At 31.5% G+C, this 22,244-nt stretch overlaps 3 protein-coding genes and 1 long non-coding RNA gene across 10 annotated transcripts; 3 read left to right on the top strand and 1 right to left on the bottom strand.

Moving 5' to 3' along the window:
* Positions 1-224: 224 nt before the first annotated feature.
* On the top strand, positions 225-1,396 carry Bug22 (cilia- and flagella-associated protein 20). Its single transcript, XM_029319489.2, has 3 exons — positions 225-454; positions 546-910; positions 990-1,396. The coding sequence occupies exons 2-3, from the start codon at positions 635-637 to the stop codon at positions 1,293-1,295; spliced, it is 582 nt and encodes a 193-aa protein (XP_029175322.1). The 5' UTR covers positions 225-454; positions 546-634; the 3' UTR covers positions 1,296-1,396.
* A 568-nt stretch (positions 1,397-1,964) lies between these two features.
* LOC114943773 (uncharacterized) lies at positions 1,965-8,793 on the top strand. 2 transcript variants are annotated; one of them, XM_029319484.2, is made up of 5 exons: positions 1,965-3,795; positions 4,991-5,221; positions 5,305-5,534; positions 5,652-6,041; positions 6,310-8,793. In XM_029319484.2, the coding sequence occupies exons 1-5, from the start codon at positions 3,619-3,621 to the stop codon at positions 6,653-6,655; spliced, it is 1,374 nt and encodes a 457-aa protein (XP_029175317.2). In that variant the 5' UTR covers positions 1,965-3,618; the 3' UTR covers positions 6,656-8,793. The 2 variants fall into 2 exon arrangements, with proteins under 2 accessions (XP_029175317.2, XP_029175318.2); XM_029319485.2 differs by lacking the exon at positions 1,965-3,795 and adding an exon at positions 3,937-4,740.
* Positions 5,024-13,299, bottom strand: LOC114943769 (uncharacterized). 3 transcript variants are annotated; one of them, XR_014924594.1, is made up of 5 exons: positions 12,592-13,299; positions 11,617-12,514; positions 6,308-11,538; positions 5,828-5,962; positions 5,024-5,521 (listed from the first exon to the last, which is right to left on the bottom strand). It is a non-coding gene; the product is annotated as an uncharacterized LOC114943769 (long non-coding RNA). The 3 variants fall into 3 exon arrangements; XR_003822076.2 differs by having other exon boundaries at positions 6,308-11,705; positions 12,342-12,514; XR_014924593.1 differs by having other exon boundaries at positions 6,308-12,514.
* Positions 12,869-20,871, top strand: Naprt (nicotinate phosphoribosyltransferase). 4 transcript variants are annotated; one of them, XM_029319475.2, is made up of 12 exons: positions 12,869-12,973; positions 13,366-13,559; positions 14,524-14,694; positions 14,769-14,895; positions 15,129-15,340; positions 16,139-16,257; positions 16,356-16,549; positions 17,494-17,682; positions 18,977-19,208; positions 19,287-19,607; positions 20,315-20,443; positions 20,725-20,871. In XM_029319475.2, the coding sequence occupies exons 2-12, from the start codon at positions 13,484-13,486 to the stop codon at positions 20,800-20,802; spliced, it is 1,848 nt and encodes a 615-aa protein (XP_029175308.1). In that variant the 5' UTR covers positions 12,869-12,973; positions 13,366-13,483; the 3' UTR covers positions 20,803-20,871. The 4 variants fall into 4 exon arrangements, with proteins under 4 accessions (XP_029175308.1, XP_029175311.1, XP_029175309.1 ...); XM_029319476.2 differs by having other exon boundaries at positions 12,870-12,973; positions 18,977-19,202; XM_029319478.2 differs by lacking the exon at positions 17,494-17,682.
* The last annotated feature ends 1,373 nt before the right edge of the window (positions 20,872-22,244 follow it).

The following is a 22,244-nucleotide window of genomic DNA, read 5'->3' as shown; positions in this document are numbered from 1 at the left end:
GTAAATATGCGATGTGCAATTCTAAAAATTTTTCTACTAATTTAATATCTAAAAAGAGCTTAATGTATATTTCATTTGTACTTATCAAATTTGTCTTATTTGTGAAATGTACTGATTAGCTACTATTGGGAGAAATTGTTGGATCTCAAAAAAAAATTCCCTAGCCGATACCCAATCAGCATATTGGACAAATTTATCACGCATGAAAATCAGCCTTAATATTATTAGCAACTAGTGTAAAATAGAAAATGGCGTATCGATCAAACGTTTGATTAGGTTAGAGTCGTCGTTAAATATTTTGTGAGACGACACTTTATTGAGATGATAAATTAACATAAAATGAAAATCGATACATGAAGAACAGAAAATTTATCATCTCAAATATAAGCATGTATTTCTAATGCCTTGTTTAATTATAAGTTTTCAACTCAACTTTTCGTCAAGATGGAAAAAGGTTAGGTCTTCACGATTTTACGTTCACGATTTTGAACACAAAAAATAATAACGACATCAATCTAATTCCATTATTAAAATATGTATTACAGATTTGAGAAGAAAATAATACGGCAAATAACTTTATTTTGATAGAGAAAGCAGAGAAAATTACCATAGCAGCGAAAATTGAAATAAAAAAATGTTCAAAAATACCTTTCAAAGTGGATTTTTATCCATTTTGTACAGCATTGGCAGCAAGCCGTTGCAAATCTGGGATAAAAAGGTGAGAAATGGACATATCAAGAGGATCACCGACAACGACATTCAGAGCCTTGTTCTAGAAATATTGGGCAGCAATGTTAGTACAACGTACATTACATGTCCCGCAGATCCAAGAAAAACCTTGGGTATAAAGTTACCTTTCTTGGTGATGATCATTAAAAATCTAAAAAAATATTTTACATTCGAGGTTCAGGTAATTTCTCTTTTTGTACTAATTTGTAACAAGATCTGATTCATCAATCTATCTTGATCTAATAATGTTTATGTTACAGATAATTGATGATAAAAACGTACGTCGTAGATTTCGTGCTAGCAACTATCAATCTACGACAAGAGTAAAACCATTTATCTGTACCATGCCGATGAGACTGGACGATGGGTGGAATCAAATACAATTCAATTTGGCTGATTTTACACGTCGAGCTTATGGAACAAATTATGTAGAGACATTGAGGGTCCAAATTCACGCTAATTGTAGGATACGACGAGTTTACTTCTCAGATCGGTTGTATTCGGAGGATGAATTGCCAGCGGAATTTAAATTATTCCTACCCATTCAAAACAAGGCAAAATGTTAGGATCTACTGAAGAAATATGCGTTTTTAATAAAAGGAAAGTATTGTTCAATTCTTTTTAAAACTTATTTAAATTTATTAAAATAAAACATTTCGTATATTGATGACTGTCTTTATAAATCGATTGTCCTCGATTTATATTTTGTTTTGATGCTTAAAAATTTTGTTAATTATTTCCATTAATTATTCTAGAAGGAAATATTAGAGGTTATAGTCTTCTCTCATGTATCTGCATTTGCTTTTTTTATTCGTTCTTTTCATACAATTTGTTAAAAATACTCTAACAATAAATATTTTTGATATTAAAATTGATATCAATTTTTCAACAAAAACTGTTTAATAAAAAATAATAAATTTTATAAATATATAAATTCTCCTCACAATTATAATAAGTAACAAATGCAGTAACACACAATATGTATATTTTAATTTTCATAAATTTTTCGAAAATTATAATTTTTTAAATTAAAATTATAAAAGAAAAATTTAATATATGCTATTCATATTTTTTCAAAAATAATTTTATTAATACAATTATGGAGATATATTTCTATTAATTTTTCAAACTTTTGTTCAATTTATTACATTTTGTAATAATTATACATTACAATAAATTCAATTTAAAAAACATTAAGCCAATGAGATAAGATGCATAACTAGGTATAGATATCTTTATCTATCAATTATCAGTCATCATTATCATTATTTTATTACATTTTATTATATATTTTCATAATTCTACGCATCTGTATCTCGCAAAAAGCAATATTTTCTCTTATTTTTACATATTTCGTACTAATGAAAAACGATGATATATATGAATATATATATATATATATATATATATATATATATATTGCCGGAGAACAAAAAGGGAGAATATAAAATAAACGTCGATACGAATAATTAACGAAATAATGATTGTATAATTATACACGAACGCGAAATATGTGATTAAGGGCGGGGCGGAAAATATATACGGAGAATGGTAATCGCGACAGACACACGCGCACACATAAACTCCGCGCGCGTATTAATTGCTAATTATTAAGTATTGATTTTTTTAAATGGGGACGCGTACCGCCAACTCCCCGTTCCTCCCTCCCCTCCGGAAGTGGAGAAAAGGGGGTAGTCCGCGTCAAGCGTATCCGCGGACTATTTTCCGCGGCGTGCAAAAACTACGCGCGCGCATGCGCAGTGACTGCTGACGACGCGAGGCGAGAAATGGCGGGAAAGCGCGGGATCGCGAGACGAAAATTACGGGCGTGCGATAAAATTGACGTGTGGAAAAGCGCGCGCGATTCGCTCGCCGGCGACGCGCGGTTTGACAGGTGAGCGATCGGCGATGCGGTCACGTGGTCGCTACACGTGCGGACGATCGCGATCGGACCGGAAAAAATTCGAGCCCGACAAGATGGCGGTCTAATTAAGGGACGCGCGCCGATGCATTTTATTCTTTGCGCGCCGCATGGCCGCGTCCTTGTCATCGATGTAATAATATGGGATTTTCGGATGCCAGCGGCGGCGAACGGCGCCGCCGCAGATATATATATATATATATATATTTATACATGTATATGTATGTAATATATATACATATATAAAAGCGGAGAACGCCGCGCGCCGCGCCGCGACGCGGAGCGCCGGCGGAATCCATAAATAAAACAATTGGTTATATACATATGTTTTTCAAATCGACGAATGCTATTATATATTTTGTATTGAGCACTCTCTCTCACTCACTCGGGGGGAGAAGGACGCGGACGGACGAAGGCACGCCGACGCCCGACGACTATCTCGCGCGTCTGTTTTTATTCAAGAGTGGCACGACGTCTCGCGTCGCGACGCGCCGTGCCGTGGCCGCGCGGCTTATAATCTCGCCCAATCCGCGGCTCCACTCATATAAAGTATACGGCAGAACAAAAAAAGAGGGAAAATCGTTATAGAATAATCAACGAGGGCCGCTCGCTTCGTTTCGCTCGTTCGTTCGTACGTTTCGGCGCCGGGAGACATATAGACACGCGCGCGCCTTCCTTCTCCTCGGAACCGAGGATGCGTCGCCGTTGCCCGTTGAGATTAATCATTCGCGTCTGGTATTAAAAATTCGATCGTGGGAGGGAAAAAAAATTTAAGAAAAAAATCGCGAGGCTCCAAATAAGTCTTCCAACCGTGGAACGAGAAGAAAAAACTTGGTCCTCCCTTCCCCCGGCGTACTATTTTTTTCTCATTTTTTTTCTCGCCTCTCTCGCTCCCGTCTGACTTCCTGCCGTCTTTTTTTCCCTCCTTTTTTTCCCTTCGCTCCCGTTTTTTTTTTTTTTTTTTAAATATGGGCACGGCGGCACGCGATCTCGATCGGCGAGCGGACGAGGACCGGCGATCCGGTGCGACTCAGTGCCGGATCTGTGCGGCCGACATCGCCCTCGACGACGGGATGCACATCTTCTCCGAGGACGGCCGCCGTCACTACCTGCAGACCAAGATACGGAAATATCTGCATATCCTGGTGAGTCCGCGAGCGAGTCTCGCGCGCATTTTTTCGTTTCTCCCCTCTTTGCCTTTTTTTATTATTTTTTTTATTTTTTTTTTTTTTCAAAATTCGTCTCCCTCTATACACGGCATGCGTATGTGTGTATATGTGTGCGTGCTGTCACGATCACGTGCCGGTCGCGATAAATTTCGATCGGATTTCGGATTTCGAGAAATCTTTGCTCGCGTGTCAATTCCGGAAGTGCCGATTTCTGCCGATATCGATAATAAACGATAGATATATCGGTACGCGCGATTATTTTTTGATGCGAAAATCGTAGTATCGTGTGCCGATCTTTCGCGATCGCGCGAAATAAATTCCTTGGGCTCGATTATATGAAATTTCGAAATTAATCCGAAATAATTAATGTTCTATTTTTTTAGGGCGATTAATGACATTTCACGAGTCGCGAATAAATCGACTCATTCGTCTAAAAATAACGCCGACATTTTCGGAATTTATAGATGTTTAAGGTGCGCAGTGACGTGTCGTTTCGTTTCGCGAAAATTATAATTATTTACCGATCTTTAATCCTAATCAGTCGCGAAATGTCAATGAACTTATCGTATGCAGAATAATGCGATGAACGCAAGAGTAATCATACGTGCCAAATATTGTCTGTCGAAAGCGACCATTTTGTGCGGAGCTACAAAAGTGTTAAAAATTAGCATTTTATTGATTGCAATAAGTATACCGTGTTCTGTATATATGTGCACTATATAAGTACTACATCTATAAATATAATCGGAAATGAGGGCCGCGCGTCGGGGAAGCGGCGTCAGACGGAATAAATTACGGAAAATGCGTCAATCAAATGGCATTGTGTAAAAAAAAATACGGCGGCTTCTTCTTAAAATAAGCAACAGACCTTTTTTCTAGACGAATCGAAATTCTCGGCGCTTATTGCGAGCCGAAAGCTAGGTTAATTGCAGGATAAGATGAAAAAATTACAATGCGAGAAAAGAAATAGATAAATATAACGAAAAATAGAAAAGAATTAAAACAATAATGAAAATAATAAAATATACAGTTGCAAAAAAATGAAATATATTTGAATTAGAAGCAAATATAAATAATAATTAAAAATTTTGCAATATTGTTTCCTTATTTTATTTAAGATATACATAACATGTTTTAGAATTGTATATTTATTTTTTTAAATATTTTTTAGGTGTCATTGGAGGACAAATTTTCAAAAATGGTCTGTTCTATATGCATTAAGAGACTGGAGGGTGTCCATCGCTTTGCAATGATGGCATACCGTACCCAAGAAAAGTTGAGATCACAGCTCTATAGTAACGTTGACAATACAAATCCTGTACAAGATGATGAAATGCAGAATATTAAAGATACTGCTAAAAAGACAGAAGATCGAGGGTTGTTGCATTCAATATTAACAAAGGTATGTATTATATAGTGTAGTTTTGTTTCTACATATTACACATTTTTATATATAACATAAATTGTTATCATTGTGTTCTGCAGGGTGTGATAGAAATTTTAACTGAAGATGAGCCATTGGGACCATCAGAATTAAATTCCCAAGAAGACAAACGACATACTCCAAGCATGGAGGAAATGGAAGTAAAAGTAGATCCAATGTTATTTTTACAATGCGGTATGGAACAGTCTGCATCGGAAGCTTCGGATTCCTCGGACAACGAGGAAGAAATAACAGAGACACATTCACCTGAGCCACTACCTTTAACAAACAAGTAAAATTTGTTTACTATTAGTATAAAACATAATATAATATATATATATAATTGTTGTTTATCTGATGAGAACTCAACAGCTGAACTTATTTAATGCAAGTTCCTTATCTATTCTAGAAATATTGAAGTGGAAGAAGAAGACGAAGAGAAAAAAGATGAAGGCGAGTCTAAATTACAAGAGGACAGTGAAGAAATTACGTCTAACGCATCAACCAAACCACATGAATGTACAATATGTACCCGATCTTTTATATCGCAAATCAGTTTGCAAAATCACTTGTGGTCACACTTACCCAGAGAAAGAAGATTTGACGGAAAGCCTATTTCACAATCTCAACATGTTTATTCCACAAATGGTGTACTTCACACGAATAGTGATAACAATTCGTCCAGCAATTTCATCTGTCCAATCTGCAGTAAAAAGATTTCTACAAAGGGAAATTTGAAGGTGCATTTAGAGACCCACAGGCCTAAGGGAAAATATGGATGTGACATATGTGGCAGAATGTGCGTTTGTATTCTTTATATATATATATATATATATATATATATATATAATAATGATCATAACAATTAATTTCTTAGAATTTTATCAAAAACATATATAATATTAAAATTGTAATTAAAATTATTTTGCACAATTTGCATATTTATTATTAATACTTTTAATATTCAAAGTTTTTAATTCCATAATATATGCTAATTATATTATCTGTTAATTATTTTCAAAAGATTTCCATAAGTGTATCACTAAAGATAATGTAATTTCTTACAGTTTTAAAACGCAATCGAATCTCTTCAGACACAAGGAATATCACGGCGGCATACAGTTTCCATGTAATGTATGCGGAAGAGTATATCCAACAAATTCAACGTTACGTGCCCATAGTATAACGCATTCGGATTTAAGACCGCACGCATGCCCACTTTGTGATAAGACGTTCAAGCGAAATCAGGATCTAAAATTCCACATAAATCAGCATACGGGTGCGAGGCCTTATCAGTGTCCTTACTGTCCGAAAGCTTTCGCGAGCTCCGGCAACTGTTTTTCACATCGTAAAAGAATGCATCCTCGGGAGGTCCATCGGGATCGACAAAGAGCAGCGGATTTAATGAGATGAACCATGGGTAGTCAGTACGAAGACTGGTCTTAGAATCTTAAATAAATATTCTGTCGAGTGATGATCACGTATCAGTATCTGTCGTAAACTTTATTTCCAAAAAGTAACGGTGCTAATGTACGAAAAGAAAAAATTTTGTATACTTTATTGTTTTTAACTTATTTATATACATTTAGCATTAAGTATGTTGTTGTTGGTATTATATACTTTGTTAGTTATTTAATGGATATGTCTTTCTACTGTCTAATAGGAGGGTGTTTGTTAATATGAGATATTGGTGAACTTCCAGCGTTGTTAGTGAACCTAGCGATGAAGTACTTTACTACATTAGCAGAGAATGTAAGTTTGAAATTTCATAACCAGATTTTAAGTATTGATACTTCTAGTCTTATTTTTAAAGCATATTAATGCAATTATATATATTACTTTAATAATAGCAAATAATAATTGTTAAATGTTTTTAGAAATATAAGTATTATTTAAAGTTGACAGATGTTATTTGTTATCAGAAATTAATTTAGCAGCATATTTTATTTTTGTGATAAAAATATTCTCTCCACACTGCCATTTTACGCATATACTTTAGTTTTAATATTTTTTTGACACTCTTAAAACAGTATTGGCATAGATGATAAAAATTATTATTTATAATTTATTTTTATAAAAAAGGAATTTATATATGTAGCAAAGTATATTGTAAAACTAGTTTTATACTCTATGCGTACATACATTATCTTAACTGCTCTGTGATAATTGTATTGGTACTGATCGTTTTTTTATCTGGTTATGAAATTGACAACTCATCGGCTGATATATATATATATATATATATATATAATAGGAATATTATTCTCTATGAGCATATAGATTATACATGATTGCAGCATTATTCAAACAGTGAAGATTCTAAAGAAAGACAGTTATTTTATTCACAACAATCGAGAAGGGAATTTCACAGGGAACTTTATACGGGACATATATCGACCAAAAAGAGAAAAAAAGAGAAAATTTGTGGAAAGAAAAAAAATTTTGTAGTCTGTGACATATTTTTAGCACAATACGAACATCATCATAAATATTAAGACTGTATACGAAAATTATGTGTCAAATTAGGTAGTAATTTTAAGGATCAACACACAAGACCCAACGTTTCAGTCATATGAAACAAATCTAGTCGTCGCAGTATTAATTATCGATAAGCAAGACGTAGAAGCCATAGTCGATATTATACAAATACGATCGTGACGTTATTCTTATAAGCAAGATATATAAGATAAATGTTAAACAGAAGTCTGAGTAGTTTTATAGGGAGGCATAATTAAGTTAATTATTAGTTCGTGTAACGTAGATAATAGTCCGTGCTTCCGTATAATGTAAACATCCGCACACATGCTGAAACACCGCAGAAGGCAGAAATAAAGAGTATACATATGCCCAAGAAAGAAATACACATACAACAGTACACACGCATACACACACATAAACAGTAATAAGTAGTGTACTATATATCGCAGAAATGAAGAAAAAAAGACACGTGTAATCACATTATTAATGCAGCATTATTAGCTCATAGAGATTCAAGCGTGTATTTTGCGATTACGTTTTTCTGGATGCTTGCCGACGTATGTTATATATACATACTTATAGAAATAGGCAACAATAAATATGTATATGTATACAAAAATAATCAATTTTTGATAAAAGGAGAGTATCCGAGGTGATCTAATGCTCGCGGCTCAATCGTCATCATTCTTGCATCTTAGATCTTAGAGAATCAAAAATTGAGTATTTTTCTAAAGCGCCAAGACACACCAAAGCCCTAGTAATCGGGACTAGTGATTAACAATACTTCAGAAGTGCCAGTTGTAATGCAAAAAAATTAAAGTAGTGTATTCAGCAGCAGACAAATACTGAAGGAACATTTTGTAGAGTTAGTTAGCGAACGGAATACACACCATCTGTGACATATATATATAAATATATATATATAAATAAATTCGTTGTATAAAACAATGAGTCGAATTGCATTCACATTCGCACGAAAAGAAAGACGCACGTGTCTCTTCAAAATTAATACGTGTATTATCGATAATTAAAACGACGACTATGTAATTACGAATAAAAGCGATTTCAAACAACGTGTCATTGATCTGAGATGAAGTAAAAATTTTATGATATTTTATCGACGCGTGCATAAATAAGTAACATATATGAAACGTATTGTAGCTATGGACATATCTCAGAAAAATTTTGTTCTTATAAGCTTTACAATATTTATCGTTTTACTTCAAGCAGATAGACGTTAAAATCTTATCAGAGTAAATGCTTCATATATCCTTTAAGATAACTTGCTTTTCCATTCCAGCTTATCTCACTTATTGTTTCTTTAAATTTATTCATCTATAAAATCTTCTAATGAATGAATATTGTAAATTTCCAAATAGAGTTAATTATGTTGAATTAAGATATATATATTATATATTTCTATTTATACATTTTATTTTTTCAAAATTTCATGTTTGTAAATATTCTAATTTGCAACAAATATGCAAATTTATAGATATATGATAATTGTAATTTCCATTTTTAACTTAAAATAATTGATATTAAATGATATCACGGATATTTATTAAATTTCGGGAATGATAGCCGGAAAATCGCGACAAGATGGAATGAGCAATTAAGTTTAACATAACAAGTAAATTTCCGCATATTACATGATATTACTTCAAACTTGGCAAAGATTAACAAGAATCTATATCGGGCTCAAGATATACATATAAAGTTTATATTTCCACGTGACATACATATAGATACAGAGATATACGCAACCATTTCAGTTTGCTCCAGTCTACTACGCTTTAAATTGATAAGAAACAACATGACTATTAGTATTAATGATCGTTTAAGGAAAAATTAATATACTTTTTTTCTAGGATTCTAGAATAAGTGTTTTATTTACATGCGATTATAATCTCAGATACTTAGTCATATATTTGAATACACCTGATTTATTAGTGTAGCATTTTCCGGATTGCCGCAATATATATATTTCAGAAATTTATTTTGTTTCTTATGATGCTTAATTACATAATGAACAATCGAATATCAATAACGCGCAGAACTAATGATATATAACACATTAACTATTGATTTATTTTAATTATTATTAACAAGTGATGTTTAATTACAAAAGTCACAAGTATATTATTTAATAGATTTTCTTTTACTTATGAAAAATTATATAAAAAGAAAACAAAATATCTGTATCATTTACAAGAAAATTTAATTTATATAGAAGTCGTGACAATAGAATTATATATGGTCATAATTTTTGTGCAATGGAATTTCTATGAAGAACAAATAAGATATAACGTATTATGCGTCATTAATATATTTTTTGACACGTGGAATTATACATAGTAACATTAAGAAATATTGATCGCGATAAATTTGGAATCCTTCCTCTACTCGCTGCGGAGTTACTACTGGTTACCAGTAAATAATTCCGTCAAGAAAATTGACATATATGTGTGTTTATATACGTGCAAAATATATGCGCATTGCGGGTATAAATTATTACAGGCAGATATTGTCTGTTTCAATTTCTATAGAGTACACAGACACATTTCTTCAACAATCATCACAAATAATAATATTAAAAAATTCATATTAACTTTATTATAATTTTTTAAAATTTTATATTGTGTTAATATATTTTTTATTTATCAATTTAAACCTCTACGCGCATATTTTAAATATTCGATTATTCTTCTCTCTAATAAGAAGAAATTATTATAACACAAATAGCGAGAAATTATTGCCCTTTGGACTCAGAAGAAGAGTTCATTGATTTGTGTTCCACAAAAAAATTAAAAACCGAAACTAAATTGTAGATCGAATTACAAGTTCAATGGTCCAAATGCTGATATCGCATATCAACAATTAAAATATCATTCAATTATATTACTTTTGCATCGGCGAACTCGATAAAGATGTATATATATAGTCTCGAATGCGTAATACGCAAATGGACCTAATAATCAAAGTTTCAAATGATTCAACTCTGAGAAATTCATCTGATAGATAGAAAAGTCGTGTCGTGTTACGCACACGACTGATAAGATATAATAATTGTATCATCATCTAAAAACTTATCAGTATTCAACGATGCAGCAAACAACTAAAAATACAAATGATGATAATGTAAGTCGCGTAAAATAATTTTGTAATCGTTTTTAAAATTCACTGTAATCATCATACATAGAAAGAAAATTTATTTAGAGAATTGCTGGACAAAAATCGCTAAATTAATTCTCTAATAATAGAAGAAGAATAAATATCATACTTATATATATGAGATAAAACTGTAAAGAATTTTTAAATTAGAATTCTATGAATTTATGAGGAAATGACTGAAATGATTTAATTATCAAATATATATAATATCAAAGTAGGGAGCTTTTCGTGAAACAAAATAAAAAAAAACACTGCGGAGAAAGATTCGTAGATATTCTCTAATCCATATATAATTCTGATGAAATAAAAATAAAACACTTTTGATTAATATTTATAACGAGTAAAGTATAAACTCGTTTATAATGTAAATACTGCAATTATCAACATTGCGATATATTACGAAAACATTTATTATGTCAGTGTCAGTAAGTCTCGAGGCCCCCCGACTTCCCGTTGTGAGAACGAGATGATTCGTCAAGTAAAATTTCGCGTTATATGCAGCAATTATCTTTTACTTTCTGCAGACGAACTTCGACCGAGGTAGGAAAGCTTTTTTTTTATTCTCCTTAAGACAGACGATGAGATATTGCTGCAATGCACGACGTCGATCGCAAGGTCGGTTCATCAACAAAACGTTGTTGCCCCTAACGATACAATATGTTTAATCGAACTGTCTAATTGCCATTATTAAGCGTGCGCACATATTATTCCACTTCCCTTACCACGATTTTCGGATTGACGTAATTCGATCTTTATTGGAGAAGAGCGCGGTATTTATAGGAGGCATCGCGAAATTAACGATTTTATACATCTATATATATATATATACTCGTACATATGAAATAGAGGGAATTTATTAGATAGTCCACGTGTCTAAATCTAATTTTTAATTACGATTAGAATGCCCTATTAAAAAAATTGATTATATAAATCGCGAGTTTTTTTATAAAGACATTCTATATGCATATATTCGATATTTCAATCAATCTTTCTCTGACGTAATTGTATTCTTCTAATTTGAAGGAAATTTTAATATAATATAATTAGAAAATAATATAAATAAAATATAGTAAACGCGATAATTTTAATTTTTTCTGTATTTTTTAGTAAAAAATTCGTAATCAAAACGTTAGAATATATAAATTTTCTTCAATTTTAATAACAGTGATTAAAAGAACAATTAAAGTAATTTTGATAGATATGCATTTGAGGAAAACATGGAAATTATATACACACGCATGTAAGCATTTTTTGTCATTATGCGTTGTAACATATATAATTATCGTCCATTTAAATGTCTCTAATCTATTATCATTGCATAAATTAATTTGAATATTTAAAAATATAGTTTTGCATATTTATCAAAGATAAAATCAAATAGATGAGTGTGTGTCCTATATATGTATATATATATATGTGAGCTTTGAAAGGAAAAAGATATAAAAACCTGATGTAAACACATTTTCTCGAATGAATTTTTCATTCTTTATCTGTGTCAGGCAAATAATTTATAAAACATTATTCTTCTCTCTTATAAGTGCGATCTTTCCTCTTGCAATCATCATGAATTAAAAATTATACCGCTCTTCGAAATTTTCATCCATCTTTCAAAAAATTACACTGAAAAAAAAACAATAGAAAATGAGCAAAAAAATTATAGATTCTCATATTATTCCGCGTGAATGATTTATACTTACACATTTGTCTATATTTTCTTTCCTTCTCCGAATAAAAGGATAAAAAAAGCAAGCGATTCGCGTGTGCGAAATCGATGCTTCGCCTCCTCCTAATCTCGTCGAGCATTAACTATATACTCGCGCGCGGGAAAATAGATAAGGGATCTAAGCTTGCGCTTCGTCTCGGGCGTCTAGTGATTTTCTACGCGGGCGACGTGGCGATTGGCGGGCTCCGGCGCGGTGTGACAGGCCGCGCGTCAAACGTCCTTCAAACGTTCCCTATCGATTCCCGCGCGCCCGTAGGACATATATTACATCGCGGCTCACGCCGAAGCATGTTAGTTGCCATCACGTCGTGCATCGTTGATGGTGACGGTGCGATCTTCGCCGGATCGGTAGCGAGGTTTGTCCGAGTTGGAGTTAGATCGACTCCTTTTTCATTTATTTATTTATATTTGTTTTCAATACTTCTTGCACTTTCTCGTGTCCTTTTTTTCTCTCCGCTTTCACCGAACGCGCGAGTTGCACCTAATTGACCTACATCGGGTCGAGCGAGTTTTCATGATTTTTACGTGAGAATCGGGGAAGGAAAATTTTACATCGATAACGAGACGCTTAACTTAAACTGGCAGGAAGTTTTGTAAATTAATGTCTCGATAATTATGTGTCATCTTTGATTTCAATGTAGAGATCAATTTTTAGAGGTTATATGCGCGCGACAGGACGAGTTACGACATGTAACGTATGTATATATATATATATATATATATATATCTGTCTCGTTTTTTGATGCAGAAAGTGCGGCGAGTGAAGAGTGCAACCGAGTCGGGGAACCCAGAGGGGAACGGAGAGAGACGTCAAGGGAGCTGTCTTTTTTCCGGAGCAAAACACGCACGCGAAGCGGCCCCGCAAAATGTCAGCGGACGACGACGGCGGGACGACGTGTTGCAATTCGCGGCAGAACGGCGTCGTTCAGCCGCTGCTGACAGGTACAGAGACATCGCAAGACCCCCCTTTGCCCAGGAACTCGTTGACAGCGTCGTACGCGTCGAGCTAACTTCAACGTTGGTTCACTGCATATTTTCTGAAGATTAAAAATTATTTTAAGTAAAAGCGATAAAAACCGTAAGAAAAGAATGGAAATTTGTTTTCAAATATGAATTAGAAATCGGCATGTTTCATTCAATGCACGGAGAATAATTTCGTAAACATGTTTGCGTATCTTTGATGGATTTGGAGATAATACACGAGGTCGTAGAAAACGTGATCTCTTCGTGAAGCGAGTCGAAAAATCTAAACAATGTTCGCGATAAGTCTGCATACGCGAAATTAGGTTAATTTATTTATGACCGCGACACCGGAAAGAGCACTTATGCATCCTTGCCCGAATGCGTGATGTAAGAGGAATTATGTTTGTAAATATGACTGATCGTCACGATGATGTCAGTCCCGCGCATTTCAACAAGAGAGAGAGAGAGAGAAAGATATTGGCATATCTTACAAAGATCCATTTATCAATGACTACTTGTAAGACTACTTAACATGCGACATAAAATTCCTTATAACTCCTTTACAAGTGCATATTTTATTTACTATTTTTACTGCACATATAATTTCTAATAGAAAATGATTGTGCAACTTTTTCTGCCAGCAAAAAATGCAATGTATATATTACGCAGTCTGTAATATGTAAATTGTCATAAAAATATCAAACGTGTGATCTAAATTTTTCAAGTCATTATTTCTTGTACGACTTTTTTATTAGTAATTTTTTTATTGATAGGAAAATCTTATTAGTAATAAGTCACAGTTTGTTTTATATAAGTTCTTTTGAATAGCTAAAATCATTAAATGTTTTAGTCGCTTTTATATTTAAGTTTATATTTTTTATATTTATTTTTATATTTGAAGAAGAAATTACAGGGAGGAAAAATAAAAAGAATATTTTTTCAGATTTGTATCAGATTACCATGGCATATGCTTATTGGAAGAGTGGCAAAATGAATGATCATGCTGTGTTTGATTTGTTCTTTCGCAAAAATCCTTTCCAGGGGGAATTTACAATCTTTGCTGGTCTTGAGGAGTGCATAAAATTCTTGAATAAATTTCATTATTCCTCCAGTGGTATGTATTCGTAAACTTTAGTTGTTGTGTATTCTATTTTTCTGTGAATTACATTAAATAATTTTATATTACAGATATCAAGTACCTGAAATCAACTATGCCTGCTACAGTAGATCAAAGATTCTTCGATTATTTACAAAGTCTTACTGCAAAAGATGTCACAATATATGCTATAGATGAAGGCTCTGTTGTATTTCCAAGGTGAGTTTAAACGAAGATCGTATCTGTTATATTATTCATAAAAATTGTGATATCTCAGCAAAGTAGAGTATCATAACAAATTAGTTTTAAATTTAGTTGAATTTGTAAAAATAATAACTAAAAGAATATTTTTAATTATATTTTTCTTAGCAAATAAGTTTTACTTCCGCTTTTCTATAAATTGATTGAACAGATTAAAATTTTCAAATCTAACATGATTTAAATGTTTATAGAGTTCCATTAATAAGAGTTGAAGGACCATTGATAATGGTGCAGCTTCTTGAAACAACTTTATTAACGTTGGTGAATTATGCAAGTTTAATGGCGACTAATGCGGCGAGGTATCGCATGGTAGCTGGAAAAAATATAACATTACTAGAATTTGGTCTCCGAAGAGCGCAGGGACCCGATGGAGGATTGAGCGCATCTAAATACAGCTATGTTGGTAAATACCTTATCTACACTTTCTTTGTAGTTATACAAATTACTTTTCGGAACTCTTGAAATAGTTTGTCATAAAATATTCATCATTTTGAAATATGTTAAAAAATTCTAAGATTTCTATTTTAATTTATTTAATTCAGTTCGATTTTAATTTACTGAACACTTTGCAAAATTTGCAATATTTTCGCAAGATATATTTTTCATTAAAAAATCACAATTATATTTCTAAATTGTTAAAGTATTCAGTGCAATTTCTTCACAGCTCAGTCTTAGCATTTCTTGGTACATATAACATATTTCAAAATTATAAAAATCAAAAGATTTTAAATGCTCTGAAAAGTAATTGTTTTTATATTGACTATTTATATATTATATTTATAATTAGCATATAGTTATTTATAATTATAATTTGGCTGGTTTAAATATTGTACATATATACATATATAAAGTTGCAATTTAATTGCCAGCACTATATAATGAATGATGGAGGTGTCTGGTACCACTCTGCCACACACTCGTACACTATACTTAACAATTTCATGAAAAGTGAAATCAATACATTGTTCCACTCAGTACCAGTTGGTACTGCCTAGGTGATGAGTAACAGTTTAGGAGGTCAAGTTAAATGTGTATATGAGTTTTATACAAATACACACACACATCATATATACACACACACACACACATATACTATATATATATATATATATATATATGTATATGAATAATAGATCTAGATAAAATAGTCATATATTTGCATACATATATAAATTAAATTAAATTTTTGTGTGCGTTACAGGTGGATTTGATGGTACTAGTAACGTTTTGGCTGGAAAATTGTTCAATATACCTGTATGTGGTACGCATGCACATGCATACATAACATCCTTCACCAGCATGGATGATCTACATGGAAAAGTAAGCATATTTGATAAGAAATCTGGTTATCGATTAAAACAAATTGTTGACAAATTTTTCGACAAATATAGCAAAAAGAAAAATTATTTCTCTTATAGACATTGGCACACAAGCAAACGGGTGACATTCTAGATCTACTGGAGCTCGCCTGCAAGCATCGTGAAGCTATAGCCGAGGATTTAGGGGCTTTAGCCTCACAGGCATCTGGTGGAGAATTGGCGGCTTTGATCAGTTACGCCGTCGCTTTCCCGGAAAGATTTACTGCACTCGTGGACACGTATGATGTTAAAAGGTACGTATACTTGCGTTAATCATTTATTTATAGTGCTTTTTATTGAAATAGAACAACTCGTTATTTGTTTAAAATTTATAAAATATTGTTTAATTATATTGTTTTTTATGTATGTAAAACGTATCAACTTCGTAGCTTCTTTTATATTCTTTTGCATGAACTATTTATTTTTATATTAGTGTTTATTATAGTATATTATCTCATAATATACACTATGCTTTTGTGATTATTATTATATACAAGATCTTATTTTGCTTTTGTTTTATATTTATATACTTTATATTATTTTTTTATTTTATAATTTTGGCGTTACGTTTTTGTCACATTGACTAGTATTACTAGTGTGTAACAGTACGCCTAAAATTTATTGATTATATAAAATATTAAAATTACACATAAAAATGCACAAATTTATAATATATATTTCAAGGATAAATTCTTTAATTCTTTAATAAGTTTACAATTGATCTATTTAATTCAAAATTGGGGATTTAAAAAAATATGTAAATTGCAAAGTTAAAATTACATATGCATCACATAAATGTATTAATTGCTGTTGATATGTATGTATGTTAAAATATAGTTTATATATTTTATATGTGTGATAGTTCTTGCACACATATGCAACGGTTACTTACATAGATAATATATGTTATCTATGCTTATATGTCAATATATGTTTCATTGTGAGTTCAAAGCTCAACTACATATTGCGACTGTACAAAGTCTCTCTTAGTTTTATCTCATTACTCATTTCCCAGATAGATAAATAAAAAATAATTGGCGTACCCTTAAAGTAAATCCATATTTTAATGAGACGGAAATATATTTTCTCGTAATTTGATCTCGTTGGCGGCTATGTAATTTAATTTTTGCCAGCGCGTCGCGAACAGCTATAACAACACACATGTACACACGGTAGCCTAATAGGAGTGTGTTTATAGCGTTGAGGCGTCGGCCAAGGGGCAGGCACAAGTAGCCAGCCTAAATGTAAAGAATAAACTTCTAACTAATGGGTCCAATACACACGCACAAAACAGTGTGAGAAACAACCCATTTATATCAGAGTCAACTACGCAACTTCACAAGAATGGCTTTTTAAGACGAGGCGAATTGGGTGAGCTCTATGTGAGGTACGATATTGCTCCATTTGCCTGTTTTGCAAAATGCAGATTTCTTTTTTTCTTGCCTCGAGTCTCAAGTCAAGTTTACGCTTCATGAGCGATACGTTATTTTTTGTAATACCAAAACTTATTAACACTTCTTCTGATATATGCTTTAGAAAGATTTAAATCTCATTTTTTTACATAGCATACAGAGAAAGCTAATTTTTATATACTTTCATAAATCAACTCTTCTCTTTCTTTCTCTCTACTCTTTCTTTTTTTATTTAAGCTTTTTGAATTCTTTAATAGATTGAAACAATATTTAATTCTCTACTGTTTTCTTTTAGAAAAATTTATTCTGTAAAACAGGCAAATTGCAAACTGTTTATATTATCACATCATGTTACTTTCATAATATGCCAGTTAGAAGTAAAACTATAAGAATTTCATTTTTCATTACAATTTAGTTGTTAATTTTTACACATTTGTGATCTTATATAGTGCCCCTCCCAATTCTGCCCTTTATTCTCTCAATAATGGACATTTCATTACACGAATGTTACACGAATTCTGATGTATTTTGACTCTTATTCGAACAAATTTCAGAAAATTTTAATTCTAACAAGATCCTATATAAAAAGAAATATACTACAAAAGACAAGTTTTTTCAAATCAAATTTATGATTTGAAAGTGAATAAAATTTTGACTCTAATCTCTTTTTTTCATACATATAATCTCAATTGGCTATACTTGCGTACGTTTGTTAAAATATTGTAAATCTTTTTACAATATTTTTAAAGATATTGAGAACAATAATTGATTAAAACATTTACTGTCTTATTTATATTAATTAATAATAAATATGCACATTTAGGTAGTCTTCTAGCTATTTTATTAATCTTTCATGTACGAGATATTTCCTGTTTTAATGCTAAATTGATTCTAAAAAAGTGAATCTGATATTGTGAAAAATATAAAGATAATACGATAAAAAAATCCAACAAATTTATTTTTTAATTGTCTTGAACAAGTATGTATGGTAAAAGAACTTTTTTTAAGTTTAAAAAAAAGAAAGTATATATATCTTTTATATATAAACATATACTTTTCAAATCTTTTAATATTAAACAAGCAAAGAGAAACAAGACTATACTTTTATATAATACACATTAAATTTAGCGTTAATAATAATAAATGTATTATATTATAATATACACAAAGTATGTAATGTGCATGATTAGATGATTTATTTTCAACACATTTAATCATCAAATAGAGCTTATCACAGTGACGTTTCATGGATACATATTTTACAAATAGGAGCGGACTGTTAAACTTCTGCGCGGTAGCACTAGCTCTGAACGACTTGGGATACAGAGCCGTCGGGATTCGGATCGACAGCGGCGACCTGGCGTATCTCAGTAACGTAGCGAGGGACATCTTCGAGAAAATTGCCGTCAAGTATAATATACCTTGGTTCGCAAAACTGATGATTTGTGCATCGAACGATATCAACGAAGAGACTATCATAAGCTTAAACGAGCAGGTAAAGGTGCGAGTAGATTTGCGAATCGCGAATGTACTAACGTAGATTAAATATAACATGGAGATATGAATATTGTTTTTTTAGAGCCACAAAATCGATTGTTTTGGTATCGGAACGCATCTCGTTACGTGTCAGAGACAACCAGCGCTGGGCTGCGTTTATAAAATGGTAGAGATCAACGACGAGCCGAGGATCAAACTCAGTCAAGAGGTCGGGAAAGTCACGATACCAGGCAGGAAGGACGCTTATAGATTATACGGCTCTGACGGTTATGCATTGATAGATCTCTTACAAAAAACGACAGAAGAGCCACCGCAGGAAATGCAAAAGGTTCTTTGCAGGCATCCATTTCAACAAACGAAAAGGGCTAACGTTACGCCGTCCCGAGTAGAACCTTTGCACAAGGTATAATTTAATTAAAAGAATAGATTTTTAAATAATATTATACAGGGTGTCCCATAATTCGCGAACCACCGCGAATGGGCAGATAGAGCGTGTTAAACTGAATAGAAAAGTCCTGTATCATTTTGCGATATTCGCAATAATTATTGAGTTATTAACTAAAATATCTAAACGAATGAGCGGGTAGAAAGCGGTAGGCCGGACTTGGTGTGCATGTCGGATGACTTATTTGTTATATGCCGCTTAGTATCAAAAGTATCATCTTACTTTTCGGCGCCATTACATTGGTCGCTGCTCGCTGCATGACGCCTCTCGATCAAATAATGCTTTCTACCTGCTTATTCGTTTAGATATTTTAATAAATAACTCAATAATTATTGCGAATATCGCAAAATGATACAGGACTTTTCTATTCAGTTTAATACGCTCTATCTGCCCATTCGCGATGGTTCGCGAATTATGGGACACCCTGTATAATACTATATTATGAATATATCAAGAAATACTATGCACTGTATTTGCATTCTGTGATTAATTTGAAATTCTGGAATAATGTTTATTTCTCTGGCTTTTTTAAATTAATGGCAATATGAGATACATAGTAGAAATGTTATTTTATAAATAGCTTTATATGTATATTATTGGTGTTATCAACATACATAGTAATAATATTTACATAATTTGTAATATAAGTAAAAATGTATACACAGATATACTGGAAAGATGGCAAACTATGTCAACCATTACCAGCATTACAAGGAATTCGCAACAGAGTACAAGAATCTCTCAATACGTTGCGTAATGATCATAAAAGGAACTTGAATCCAACACCATATAAGGTAAGAATAAATATTTGATATTTTGGTAGTTATTTTCTATAGACAAATTATTAAATAAAGGATATTTTTTGCAATTGAACCAGATTTAAAATTGTTTGAAACAAAGAAGTCCAACAATGTATACAATTATACAACAAACAATTATTTTTCTCCTATAATATTTTAAAATTATTTTCAATTGTATATGTATTATTATAAATTAGGATTCGTATTATTTATTGGAAAATTTTGAAAGTTTACAGGAGATTATTCATATATTCTTTTCTTGATATTTGTTACAGGTTGCTGTCAGTGATACTTTATATAGATTTATAGATGAGTTATGGTCTCAAAATGCGCCGATTGGAGAACTACGGTGAAGCATACTACTCTTATACAAGAGTATTGTTAAACTAGTCTCTAGCAATTATATAAGTGATAACACAGAATCAGGATTTATAGATAAAATATATAATAAATCCTTCACTAAAAGCAATGATAATTTATCATTGCGATTGAGCATATGTACGCGCATCGTGAGTTGATATGATTGCGCTGTAGAATATATCACGAGAGAACAAGGGTCCTAGAAACATATTTTTTACAATTTCCATTGTTGAAAAATTCGAATTATATTATTATCGCAATATATTTTGGTAAATTTTTCGCAAATCAGAATATAAAACATATTTATATAGGTTTACACAATTTATATAGAACGAATTATTTCGTTACAGAAATCTATTTATAATCTATATTTTCTGTCACAAACACACACATGTACTTGTTTCTCTTTGTTCTTTTGTTATTAAGAAAAGTACAAAATAGTACATGTGTGCGTGATTTTAGATATGCACAACTCAAGATTCTAGAGTTTTAAAATAATTAACTTTCGAAAATTAATCTAAATAAATATATATATATATATATATATATATATATATATATATATATATACACAATTAAAATACTGCAAAAAATTGCAATGTAAAGTAGCATTATCATTTAATTATATTTCCTTATTTCTTTATTTCAATTTTATTGTTACATTGTTGTTTTTTTTTTTTTTTTTTGTGAACAATTTGTTTTATTTGTTTTCACATTTTTATTAGTAGAGACTGCTTTAAAGATATTCTCGTATAAGAGTGATACATTCGATTATTTAACATTGTTTACTCAAATATATAAAAAAGTGCAAGCATAATTATTATACATATTTATAATTTTACATGCGTGTATAATATGTATAAAAGTTTATTAATAGAAAAAATTATGTACCAGATGAAAGAAAAAAGAGGAAGAAAAGGAGAAGAATGTATTATACCTCAAATTAATATCTGGTAATTAATAACTGTGAGCAAATTCAAAAATCAATCTTTTATTGACTATATGTTTTATGCAAATTTATATAATGCTTTTAATTATTCCACTATTTGTTTAGAAAAAAGTTCATCATGTATTTTTTGCTGAGTAGTTTTTAATATTAGCTTATATTTATACATAATAATTATAAGTTCTATATTTTAAATCATGATTTATCTTATATTTTTAATATAGATCTGTTATCTTTTTTTTTTGTAATGCAATTCATTTATAGTAATGCATAACTATAATTGTAAAGTATACCCGTGTTTTTATAGTGAGAATAAATAGCATATAACTGTTATACAACTGTTCAATTATCAATCAGATCATCTTATTCAATCCTGTAATCTATTTTATTTTATTCTCTGTAAAATCTAGTTTTTATCATTTTTATTTGTAAGAGTATTTTCTGAATATTCTAATTATTAATATTTATATCCTAATTATAATATTAACT

The sequence above is a fragment of the Nylanderia fulva genome, unplaced genomic scaffold (assembly GCF_048542155.1).
Source record: "Nylanderia fulva isolate GAGA-0341 unplaced genomic scaffold, ASM4854215v1 Scaffold10, whole genome shotgun sequence".
In the NCBI taxonomy this organism is placed as follows: domain Eukaryota; kingdom Metazoa; phylum Arthropoda; class Insecta; order Hymenoptera; family Formicidae; genus Nylanderia; species Nylanderia fulva.
Note: the sequence above shows the minus strand (reverse complement) of the source record. Positions and strands in the feature narration are given on the sequence as shown.